The 13,298-nt window shown below is 36.1% G+C and overlaps 1 protein-coding gene across 9 annotated transcripts in view; it reads right to left on the bottom strand.

Annotated features, from left to right (window-relative positions):
- The window catches only part of LOC127428169 (plasma membrane calcium-transporting ATPase 2), a 99,719-nt gene that overhangs the window by 38,723 nt on the left and 47,698 nt on the right, over positions 1-13,298 (bottom strand). For all 9 annotated transcript variants that reach the window (XM_051676327.1, XM_051676319.1, XM_051676321.1 and 6 more), the window contains 5 exons: positions 12,171-12,335; positions 11,352-11,566; positions 10,245-10,487; positions 2,719-2,960; positions 391-625 (listed from right to left, as the gene is read on the bottom strand). In XM_051676327.1, coding sequence (XP_051532287.1) covers positions 391-625; positions 2,719-2,960; positions 10,245-10,487; positions 11,352-11,566; positions 12,171-12,335 — 1,100 coding nt within the window. The remainder of the gene's footprint in view (positions 1-390; positions 626-2,718; positions 2,961-10,244; positions 10,488-11,351; positions 11,567-12,170; positions 12,336-13,298) is intronic.

Raw genomic sequence — 13,298 nt, 5'->3', positions numbered from 1 at the left:
TTAGAGAATGTGAGCAAAGAAATAGCATGATAAAAGGTGGAGGTTAAATAATGCAGCAGTGTAGATGCTTCTTCAGTCCCTGTTTTTGTGAAGATGAAATTCCAATTCTTCCATCATTTACACACCCTCATGTTGTTTTAATTAAAGTCAGTGGTGACTGAGGCTAACATTCTACCTAAAATCACTTTTTGTGTTGCATGAAACAAAGAAAGTCATACAGGTTTGGAATGATATGAGCGTGAGTAAATGATGAGAAAATTGAAACTTTTGGGTGAAAATATTCACAGTTAACATCAATTAATGTTGAGGCAGAGGTTACATTACAGACATAAACTGAAAATTGAGAAAATGTGAAATAAAGCGTGATGAAACAAGATCACAAGTTCTTACCTCTGGCCTGACAGGATCTTCAATTCCAACCACACATATTGCAGTCAGGTCAGTTAAAATGTTGTTTTCGTCATCCCAGTTGGGCTCAGGGTCAGCAGGGAAGTCACGGTAAGCTACACAGATAGTTCTAAGTCCGTCACAGGCCATAGGTTCAATTACTTTCTTCACCATCTCGTCCCTGTCCCTTGGTTTGAAAATGCGAGGTTCGCTCACCTCATTCATAATACGCGTACACCTAAACCAAAGGCAGCAAGGTCACTTCCACACATTCTCGTAAAACATGTTCATATTGTTGTAGCGGAATGCTTTTTTTCCCATTACAGTTTCTCATAACTGTTTGATGCCATTTCCTCATTATGTAATTTCATAAAAAGCATATTAAAATCACCAATCACTCCAGGCACATGAACCTGCACATTATTACAATGCTGTGTAAGGATACATTTGCAATGAGTGACGAAGCACTGTACAGGTGACAGTTTAGGTGTGTATTGTGCTAATTACAAACTAAGGGCACACACTCCCTCATTTCGAATAAATCAGATTCATCAACATAAGAAAAACAATAAGAACAAATTCATGCGCTTACATTTTTTGTGAATCAAGCGGAAATTTTGAGCAAGGACATTATCTGTCAGTATGGCCCAAAATGTATTTGGATACTCAAGCCACACTTAATAATGTACACATTTCTTTGCATTAACTAACACAATATCAAACCAACAAAGGTGAAAATAATTTTCACAAAAACAAGTTTATTAGCTTTCAAATGATAAAACAAAAATGGGTGATTCTTAGGTTACAGGCATATTTCTGTCCCTGTGATGTATTTCTAGGAAAAACACATTTCACACAACTATTTTAAATGTAGTCCATTGTCAGTTTAGACATAGACAGATCTAGACTTTTTTTATTGTGTCTCTAGCTAATTTAGTACATTTTTTTTGTGTTTTATGGTAGAAAATGCATGTTTTGGTGCTGTCCCCAACCCTGAGTTTCAAATATAATGCTATATTTAAATTAAAGATTTCCTGGGGGGGGCCTGGGTAGCTCAGCGAGCATTGACGCTAACTACCACTCCTGGAGTCGCGAGTTCGAATCCAGGGCGTGCTGAGTGACTCCAGCCAGGTCTCCTAAGCAACCAAATTGGCCCGGTTGCTAGGGAGGGTAGAGTCACATGGGGTAACCTCCTCATGGTCACGATTAGGGGTTCTCACTCTCAATGGGGCGCGTGGTAAGTTGTGCGTGGATCACGGAGAATAGCATGAGCCTCCCATGCTGTGTCATGCATAGCGAGCCACGTGATAAGATGCGCGGATTGACTGTCTCAGAAGCAGAGGCAACTGAGACTTGTTCTCTGCCACCCGGATTGAGGTGAGTAACCGCACCACCACAAGGACCTACTAAACAGTGGGAATTATGCATTGCAAATTTGCAAATTTTGCATTACAAAACTGTGCCATTTTTAGTGTATTTTAATTAAACATTGTTTAAGCTAGCATATTATTAGCACATTTTAAGTATACATCTGGATTTTGTTCATTTCCTTTCATTTATACCTGTCCCTTAATGTATCCGTCATTACCAACCGTCTACATAATGCACTGAAATAAAAACATTTCAACATTAAGTTTACTTGGTAGCCATGGTAACTTGAGATCCTAGTGGAGCACATGTCTGTCAAGAAAGAAGACTGGTGTTTTTGATGTCAAGAAAGGCAAGAAAATGTACTCTTTATTCTTAGTTATAGGCATATACACTTATTAAGTGACATCACCTAACAAGTATTTTTGTTAACTTATTATTTTGATGATGACTTTTTACTTCTTTTCTATTTAATTTACTGTACATTACATGTAGCTATCCAGCTAGACTTGCTAGTCATGCATATTGTTCAAAATAAAGACGAAAAGTATTAGAACACTGTCAGGCTGTCAAACTTAGTGGAACATCAACAGTTAGTGATGAACTTGTGTGAACTTGAGGGGAACTGATGTCATATATCTACTAGATATGACCTTGGGAACAGTTGGTGAAATGTAGTTGCAAAAATAGCAAAGAAAAAAAAGTGAAGTTAGTCCTGATAAAAAGATCATGCATTATTTGTTTGCAATTGGCTTGATATTTTGCTTCTAATACAATGACATTCAAACATTTATAAGTGTGACTTAAGTGTCCAAGAAAATAAATAAAATCCATGTACATAATTATTAGTGAGTTAGAACCATTGTCCTTCCATTTAGTATTTGGTAATGAAAATCCTTTGACAAAAATAGTACATGTAGATATAAAAGCTAAAATATAAGATAGTAGATGCAAGGCACTCACTTCTTAAGAATAATCTCAGATGCGCCTTTGCTGTACATTTTGAAACTGCCATCTGGAAGTTTTATGATGGTGCTCATTGACTTCCTAACGGAATTAAACGTGTACACCTTGTAGAGTTTCTCCTCAGGGATCTGGTTTCGAACAGTCTGGTAGTCTCGTTTTAGATCACGGACCAGTCCCAATAGGCCACACTCGGTTTTGTTGCCCACTTGCTTGGGAAGACCCCCTTCCTTATCTGGAGGCTGAAACAATAAAAACACAATGCCTAGATTAGATACCTTCTGTGTAGCTACAAGCTAAAATACCATTCAGAATATTTACCGTACCATTAAGTTTTAATTTTTTAGTCAACTCAAATAACTGACAACCATTGCAACCATTGCTTGGTAATCAGAATGGATGGTGAGATAGCAAAAAAAAAAAAAAAAACATGTAGCAGACACTTTATCCAAAGTTACTTAAAGTGCACTTATTACATGGACAATCCCCCTGGCGTAACTGAGGTTAAATGGCCGTTTACACTTAGAACGATTTAATCATGAATGGTTGCCAAGTAGCTACTATTGGTTGCTAGTAGGCAAACCTTTTCAACTTCAAGCTGTATTAAGTGGTGGATCACGTAAACTCTACTGTCTGCACTCCCACTGGTAGTCAGCACATCATGCATTGTGCATTTGCATAAAGTTGAGCTCGTCAATGGTTACTGTCGTTCAAGTCACCTCAAATCAGCAACTCTCATTTAAAATGTATAAATTCAGGTAGCTTTGTCAATGCAAATCATGTGACCCTTAAATACCCTGATCCAGTTTGAACTGATACATACAGTATATGGTGAAAAGTACGTGGACACCTGAAGATCACACCCATGCATTTTTGAAAGGCTTTTGGTAAGGCTTTCCACTATATTTTGGAACATGACTGTGGGGATTTTCTTCCATTCAGAAACAAGAGCAATCAGTGAGAACAGGAACTGATTTTGGGTGATGAGATCTGGCTCACAAGTGGCATTCCATTTTATCCCAAAGATGTTCAGTGGTTCAGGCTTTGTGCAGGTCAGTCAAGTTCTTCCACACCAGATTCAGTAAATCATTTCTATATGGACCTCACTGTGTGCGCACGGCATGCTGGAACACAAAAATGCCCTCCCCAAACTGTTTTCACAATTTTGGAAGCACCCAATACGTTAGAATGCCATTATATGTCAGAGCATTAGGATGTGTCTTCACTGCATTTAAGGGGCTTAACCAAACCCGTTAATTTAAAGTAACTGTCCACATACTTGTGGCCATGTAGTGTCTTCGAAATGAAAGCAATATCAAATGAAGACATCTATCTGAGAGGACTACTCTATGCTTACATACAGTCTCCTTAAAATTGCTTGAAAAAGCTTTAAACAAAAGGATACTGGTCCAGTATTCCCTCAAATCATTAAACCTAAATTTAATTGCCTGAAGTTTGATTCAACAAGTCTGAATTAATTCCGTTGAGGTGCACATCAACTGCAACTTTCAAACACATAAAACAATATCCTGCTAGAATTACTAAAGTGAAATTAATAAGATTTTTATCTGTTTATTTATTCTTGAGAAAATAGCTGAAATAACCTAGGAGAACTTGATTTTGAATTTATTTTCTCATAATTTATAATGTCAAGGCTTGCTTGCATTCAAAATGCTGCCACATTGCAATGAAGCCTACAAAAAATGACTCGACATGTAAATTCATTGGATAAAACCTTGTTTTATTGCAATCTGTATTGGAAACTAAAGAATACCCTTCAGAGTTCAGAAATGCTTCTCCAAAAGTTTCATAGAAACAATTCCATTACTCAAATTCAAGGCAAGTCACTTAGAGGTTCTGATATAAATACTGTCTTGGTGGGTTAAGTGTATTCATGTAGTTGTTTGTTACGTAAAGAAAATAGTTAATCTGACATGACTAGGGTCATTTAATGAGTTACCAAATTTTCATTAATCTTTTGAGATTAAAATGATTGCTGTACTATGAAAATATATTGTAAATTTCTAAACTCAAGATTTCCTCACTCCAATAAGAGCATTTATTAAAAAATGAACAATAAAACACCTTGTACTACGCTTCTGCACCTTTCTAATGTCAAAGAGATGAATACATCAACACATGACCGTCCACATTTACATGTCAATGACATCTGTTGGGTGTTCAAAAATGGACTATTTAACTCCAAGCATCAGAGATAATGGGGGTCAAAGACGGTCGTGAAGAACTTGTGGGTGCATTTTTGGGAACATTTTTGGGTGCATTTTTATTTATTTATTTTTATACTAAAATTATAAGTGGGCCTAAGGCTAAATATATATGGATATTTATAAAATATAATATGTCTAATATGAACCATTTAATGGATTAGTGAATGTAAATTTCATCATCATTTATTCAACCTCATGTCATTTCAAACCTTTATGACTTTCTGTCTTCCACTGAAAAAAAAATAAAAAAAATAAAAAGGCACTTACAAAGACTTGTGCCATATATTCCAAGTCCTTTGAAGCTATACAAAAGATCTCAATTCCAAATGACTTCTCACACAAAGCTATAGTATAGCTTTAGAAGACTTGGAATATAGTGCACGAGTCGAATTGACTCATTTTTATACGTTATGATATTTGATACTTTTTATCTCATACCTGAATCATTCAGGATTGTATGAAAAGGAACTGCTCATGCATATGATGTGGATTTCATGGCACCTGTGAGAGAGGTGCTGGCACATAATGCTCTCCTGAACAGCTGTCTTCTCCCTGGTCAGCACGCACTCCTATGAACCACGGCATATGGCAAAACATGCACTGGCAGCATTACTTCCTTTTTATGACCCTATTCTGCTGCTCCACTCCACACGGGCCCACATTCTATTCTCCTTTTCACCACAGGGGCCACAGACTCCCCTTCGTGTCCCCTACAAGGTCATTTGCATAGTACCTCTTTCATTTCACACCATTACCTACACTGTCAGTGACAGCCCCTGCCTCAGGAAATGAGGTGAGCAATTTTGTCAAAGCTGATTGGCTTAAATGAATGATTGACTTTGACTTTGGCAAAGACCCTGAGCTCCATGGAGTGGCTGCAGCCGGACAAATGACTTTGCCCAAAATGAGTCACACCTCATCAAACAAAACACAGCAAGATATTTCCTTGTCATGGGAACGGTGCAAATTTGGTCCCAGAATCGCATTTAGTATAAAAAAATTTAATAAAAAAATAAAAAAACGTACAATACAGTATTCTTTTGAACAAACAGTATGTCTGATGCCAAAGTTACAACATGACTTGTCGGCAACACTAGTCGAGTCATTCTAAGGAAACAATGACATTTGTGTGACAATTAGCAGGATACTGAACTTGGTCCCATTATAAAATAACTCTTTGTGTGCTTTTGTGTGTAATATATATATATATATATATATATATATATATATATATATATATATATATATATATATAAACTTTTAAAATTTTCCCCCCATTGCATTACATGGGTTATAAGTAAATCGATAAGTAAAGTTTGTCAAGACAAGCTTGATAAAGCCTGGACTGAAAGTTTACAAAAGTTTGGAGGTTTGAAGGTGTAACAGACCTTACAGTAAAACAACAGCCAGAGTCAGAAAGATAGTCAAACAGATTGTCATTTAGATAGCAAAGTCCCTTTTAAGGCAAATCAGTCCATTTGGTGGCCATCTTGGGAATGCTACCAGGAAATTATTTTCTATGTAAACAAGTGGTATAAAAGTACAACTTCTATCTACTTAAATGGAGAAATACCAAAATCTCCAAACGTCTGGTCGAGATTACAAACAAATAACATTTCAAATCAGCAGTAAAATCTGACAACAGTTGTGTCATAAATTGTGCTTCTTTAGGTCAGATCATGCTAAAACTATTTTGCAGGCTGGTCCAACTAATGTGCAAACATTCACGAGTTGACTGACAGGTGATGTGTGTATCTTAAAGGTGATTGGCTCTTTTATCTGTAAAGGGGCAGTCACACTACACTTCATATTCAATTTACTCCCATTCAAATGCATCTGAATGTGGGAGACTGGAAACGCAAGTTCATGTGAAGAAATTTCGTACACGCTGCGTACCAAAGTTCAAGTTTGGTAAACTCTGAACTGCAGATTTGCATGACGAGAGGACGTGTAACCAATAGAATATCGAAACGTCACACACTGACCTCTTGAGAGCTCTTGAAAGCTCTAGGAAGAATTCCACTTAAATATTTTGGTCTTTAGCAGACTGATCTCACAGTCAAATTAGAAACAGTAAGTTAACTGTTCTTTAGCTGAAAGCGTTCTGTTCTACTGGAATGTGAAACACTGCCCCCAGTGGCCAAAGCGGTAAGTATTGTTGGTCGTATAGTCACATGTGAGCTCAATTTTCCAGGTGAAATATCCAAGGAGGGGTGCCAAAAGCGAGTTGTTTTAAGCTGCACAGGCTGTAATACAGTAAAGAGGAATGCATATTTCATAAACTGTAGCCCCTAACCCAAACCACAAAACTAAACCTGACCATAAGTGGAGTAAAAATTTAATGTTAGAAAAAAACACAACCTCTGAATTGCAGTCGTAACTGATTATGCGAACACAATTACTTCCTGGTTTCAAAGCAGGATCTGAACTTGGGTCTCCCATTCTACTGACATGACACACTTCTTTTTTTTAGTGCAATCTGAACATTACAGTATTTTAACATTAATAGAGCAAGGTCAATGTAAACAATGTAAATAGAATCAAGCATTTAAATCAAATCTTATTGGTTCTTTTCACAGAGTCATACATCATCTAGATGACAGAAGCCCAGAATGCCTGTGTAAAGTCACTGAAAACAACAGGAGAAAAGCATCACCACTTCATTACATATTATGGACCTGATCCCAGATTCTTCAGCAAAAAAAAAAAAAAGAAAAAAAGAAAACACATCCACAATTTAGAAATAACTACAGTAACTGACACTTTGAGAGCTACAGTACAAGAAAAAAGGTGATACGAATGCATCAGCCTTTCGGTGTAACTAAGATTAAAGACTTAGAGTTCAATCCTGTCCGAAACCTATGCACACACAACTCCACATGCATACATGTAACCTCCAATCAAGAATTGATGGGAGCCCGAGAACACAACATCAGTGTTTGACCTGACCCCTCTGATTAGAGGGCCAAGAGATCTAACAGAACAGGTGGTAGAAGCAACCTGAGATCAGTACGACAGAAATCTCCGCAGAGCTCAGACTACCAACTGCAGTATCAGTGTACATGCCAGCAGCATCACCTGTACCTTTGTACTGCTCAAATTTCAGAATACCACAAATTTTTCCATGACTGCACACAAACTGATCGTAACATACTAAACAATGATCCTGTATTATAAATGGTAAATCTGCATCCAATTTATATCTGTTACACCAATATATCACAGAAATACAGGTACAAGTTTTGTTTAACAATGCATGCTCTTTAACAATTCAACAGATTGCATAATCACTTCAAAATAGGGTGGGCAAACATTGCACTTCATATCACACAATTCCTTGAAAGGAATAGTTTGCCATATTTAATTTGTGCTGTAAACAGTTAATCACTTGATTTGATTTGAGATTGAATAACTTAAATTTCGGTCTGTTCATCATCACACAAAGTGATTGTATGTCTTCAGAAGACTTGGAATATGATGCACAAGTCACATGGACTACTTTTATGAAACTTTTGGGTGCATTTAAGCTTTAAAGAGAGTCACTATAAATTGTTACTGTATTGTAATCAGCAAACATAACATCCTTTACAGTCTCCTTTTGTGTTCAGCAGAAAATAGTCAGGTTTTGGAATTTTCATTTTAGGGTGAATATGTTTGATTGTTTGGTCTGAACCCAAGTTTGCAGTGCAATTGTGTCAATGTGAGTACCACCGTGAGTACTTGCTGCAGCTGTTTACCACTATAGCTAGGTAATAATCAATAGTGTTTAACTTCCGTGAGTTAAGATGTATTGTTTTCAAACCAATTGCGAAACATACTTTCATACCAAACAAATTCGAAATTATACTAAAAGTTCTGGTGTAAAAGCACCCTTTGGAAAGTTTGGTAGAAACATTGAGAGTTGGGTGTGGAGTCGGTCATGCATTTAATTACATAATGAAGCAATAAAGAATGGTAGAAGCTTTGGGAATTTCTCCAGGGATAAAGTGAACGAGGCTCGGCTCATTTTCGTCTATGTTAAAAGCAATATGGATTAAATTATATGCTCATCAGAGTTTTGCTTGGTATGGTTATCAAAGCTCTCAGTGCTGGTCTCCAGTGATGTGTGTTCTGTAGTGTTCTGGAGGGATGGTGTTCACAGGGTCTGCTTTCAGCTCTCAGGCATCTTTAACCAAGATATAGAGCTGATCAAATCTGACTCCAGCTCCCAGATGGAAGAGGAACCCTGAAAACTCTCATTTCATGACAGATATTACAACAAATAAGCCCTATATTATTGATTATTTTTTCAGAAATTAATGTCACAACTGCATCCTCGCAGACTATTCTTTCTTGTACACCAACACAATGTAGCACTCCAAAATACACAGCGACTATTCTGCAGCTGCTTACTTGGTTCACAAATAAATTGTCAATACTACAGCATATAAAAAAACTTCATTAAAAGAATACACATTAAAAGTGATTATTTAAAATCTAATACTGAAAGAAACAAACTAAACAAACTGACTACCATCACAACAACACATGCTGCTCTGGTGCAGTGTTGGAGACTAAAGCTTCTGTAATATCCCAAACTACAAGCTACTGAAAATATAAAGTAATTAAAGACAACTTTTTTTTTTTTATCTATATAAATAGTATACTGTATCTATAAACTATCAGATTTATTTATACTAGAAAATCTTTATAATTTATTTTTCTGAGTAGTAGTTATCTGCACAAAAGCACCTCGGGATCTAAGGATCTCAGTTACGGTGACAGCATTATATGTACATTTACACTAAACACTCTCATTTATATAACTGAAAACATAGTGACAAACAGCGTAATTTAAGTAAATATTTTGCTACAAAAAAAAAAAAAGAAAAAAAAAGAAGAAGATGTAAAATGCCACTCATGCACTTCAAGTAGGTCTCAAATGAATATGTGAATTGGGCGTTGTGTACTAGGGCAATGAATTTCAGATGGTGCTGTGCCCTTTACACACAGAAATAACTATTTGAATGTTATACAAAGAAGCAAAGTTGCTCTTATGTTCCTGTATGTCAACTGAAAGTGCAAGGCACAAGCAGCATCAAGGTCATGGGTTCAATTCCCAGGAAACACAATGTATATAGTATCTTCATTGCACTGTAAGTTGCTTTGGGTAAAATCATATGCCAAATAAATAAATGTAAATTTAAGCAGTGCTCTACCATATCTGACCTGCCGGAATTCATTAAATAAATAATATTACTCACATTATTGAGTACAACAATGATTTTACTTGAATATCTAAAGGACTTTGTCACTTACCAGTATTTTAGTAGTATAGGCGCTGTTGAGAGAAATAGCATTGACCAGTGTATCCAAAGTTTTGGGTGGAATTGAGCTGGGGTCTGGTATCTCCTTGTAATGGACATCTGCCACATAGCATTGCACTGCTGTCATTCGATTGGTGGTCAATGTGCCAGTCTTGTCTGAGCAGATAGCTGTGGCATTGCCCATGGTCTCACAAGCATCCAGATGGCGCACCAAGTTGTTATCCTTCATCATTTTCTATCAGAATACAGACAATAATAATTAGTCATTCGCCATTTTATGAAACCATCTGACTGTTACTGATAATACTGTAGATCATGAAATATGTTGAGGTAGAGTCCATTCTAAATATATCTCAAAATCTGACTCATTGTCCTGTTCCGTAAATGAGAGGCTCTCTACATAAAGAGAATCCTAACCAAAATGGATCTGCACAAGTGACTGTTTTTTAGATGTTATCAATAGCCTGCAAATTGGTTAAAGTAATAGTTCACCTTAAAATGGTATAATTTTCCAGTGTTGGGGAAGCTATTTTAAAACTGAAGCATCGCACGCCACAGGATATTCATAACTTAAAGAAGTTAACATACAAGCTATTTTTTTAAATATTTGGCTACACTACAAGCTACTAACAAAAAGTAGCTAACCACATTGAAGCTATTTACTGAACAATCAGTAAATAACAATAATGACATTATTGAATTTTGATTTTATTGAAGTTCTGAAAGTTATATAATTAATTAGGGGAGCATTCCCTTACAACAATTAACCATGGTAAATGTAGTAAAATCATAGTAACCACAAAATAACCATTGTAACTACTACAGTCATGGTTACCTCAATATTACTACAGTAAAACCATGGATATATATCATACACCTTCAGAAGGCGACTTGCAATATGATGTACATGCCATGTGGACTACATTTATTATAATTTTGAGTGCTTTTTAAGCTTTACAGTGAGTCACTATCAACTGCCATTGTATTGAGATGACGGACTGGGATATTCATTAATTTTTTTCTTTGTGTTCCGCATAAGAAAATATAACATTCACAATGAAAATATAACATTCACAATGGCAACCTTGAGTAAGCGTACCTTGACAGAGTAAGCTAGAGAGATGGTAACAGCGAGCGGAAGGCCTTCAGGAACAGCTACCACCAGGACCGTCACACCAATAATGAAGAATTTGACGAAATATTGAATGTAGACTGGAGTGCACTCTGGTAGCCACTGCCTCTTCTGAAGCACAAAGTTATCAATGGCAAAGTAGAGCACCAGGATGATGACTGTAATGGCAGACATCACCAAACCTGAGGACCACAACACATCAAACATAACATTACTACAACATACTTCATTGCAGCACTGTAAAAAAATTATGTTTAAGATTTGAAAGAAATGTTGCAACAATATTACAGTTGCCACAATTTGAGCCCACATAATAGTTTTATCACCACAACTTAAAAGAACAGTTCACTCAAAAAAAAAAAAGAATCTCATTTACTCAACCTCAATTGTTCTGAACCATATGAATATCTTTCTTCTGTAGAACATAAAGGAGATTTTAGGCAGAATGTTATGGACTGACTGCTCTGTCACCGGTCATTTTCATTGAATAAAAAAAAAAAAAAAAAAGACGCAAAAAAAGGTGACTGAGGCTGTCAGTCCCTAACATTTTGCCTTTTGTGTTCTACAGAAGAGAGAAAGTCATACAGGTTGGAATGGCATGAGGGTGAGTAAATGGCAAAATATATATTTTGGGGTGAACTAACCATTTAAATTAATTTACAGAAGATTTATTAAGCCAGCTAGAATTTTGTATGCAATCACTAAACATTTTTTATCTGGAGAATGCTTTTTTCAGTGGACTCTTTGTTCCCCTAAGCCTCCAAATAGCTTTACATATTGTATTACCTGCTTTGCCGATCTGCACAGCTAGCTTTGTAAGTTTTCCTTGCAAAACAGATTTCTCTTTTTTGGAGCCACTGGCTTTCTTTTTCTCTTTTTCATCAGTTTCTCCTCCTTCTGCACTCTTCAAGGGCTGCATCTCCATCGCCGCGGCACCATCCTGCTTTTTCACTGTAATGATCACAGGAAACACTTTGGTTATAGAACGTATGACCTTTAATCATAGGTATCGGTAATAGTGGACCTGGAGCAGTATACTCATGGTAATTTATTCATTGTGAGAGAATAACAAAATATGAACATAGTTTGAACTCTACCGTTAAGTTTTGTATTTGCTAAATCGTAAATTGAACTAAGCTACTAAACATGGAGAATTACTATCATTTTGTGGTACTAGCTACTACTTTAAAATTTAAACAGCAGTCTTTCAAATTTCAAGAGGACCATTAATCTCCAATTAACTCAGAGAACAAAATCAAAGGTATCTGATATATCTACACAGATCTATGTGAGAGAAAACGTGAGCCGAAGAATGAATTTCACATAATATCCTGGACAGACAGCTTGATCAGATGCCAAGAGTCAGTGTAGTATAATGTATACTCCTCTGAAAACCCTCTTAACGTTTCGACATTTCTCACAACAAATTCAGTATCAAGCTTCTATGGGGTAAAACATCTGATTCTATATCAATAATATTATCAAGCCATTTATATTTAAATCAAAAGCCAATGTTTTACACTGCTTTAATGTTTTTGGTCCAACAGAGCGCAACAGTGAGTGCCCACTTTTTCAGCTGCCTTGGTTTAAGAAGTACCTTTTCCATTAATTTTCTCCATAGCGATTTCAAAACATTCTTTAATAAAAACTTAATTAAGGCTTAAACCAATCCAACAAGCTCTGAGATGATGACAATTTTACAAACTTTGAATTGAAGCAAAAAGACATTAAAATCTCAACAACAAAAAAAGGTACAAGACTGTGTACTTAACATCTTTTTTGATAGAATGAACTACTCATCCCCTCAAGCGTTACAAATGAACAAATAAAGTACAGTACAATATAAAATTATTGGATATACGTTAATCATTATAAGTATAAAAACAATTGATTTTAGGTTTATGCAAAATGTTC

This window comes from Myxocyprinus asiaticus, chromosome 37, assembly GCF_019703515.2.
Source record: "Myxocyprinus asiaticus isolate MX2 ecotype Aquarium Trade chromosome 37, UBuf_Myxa_2, whole genome shotgun sequence".
Taxonomy (NCBI): domain Eukaryota; kingdom Metazoa; phylum Chordata; class Actinopteri; order Cypriniformes; family Catostomidae; genus Myxocyprinus; species Myxocyprinus asiaticus.
This window is presented reverse-complemented; position numbering and strand designations above follow the sequence as displayed.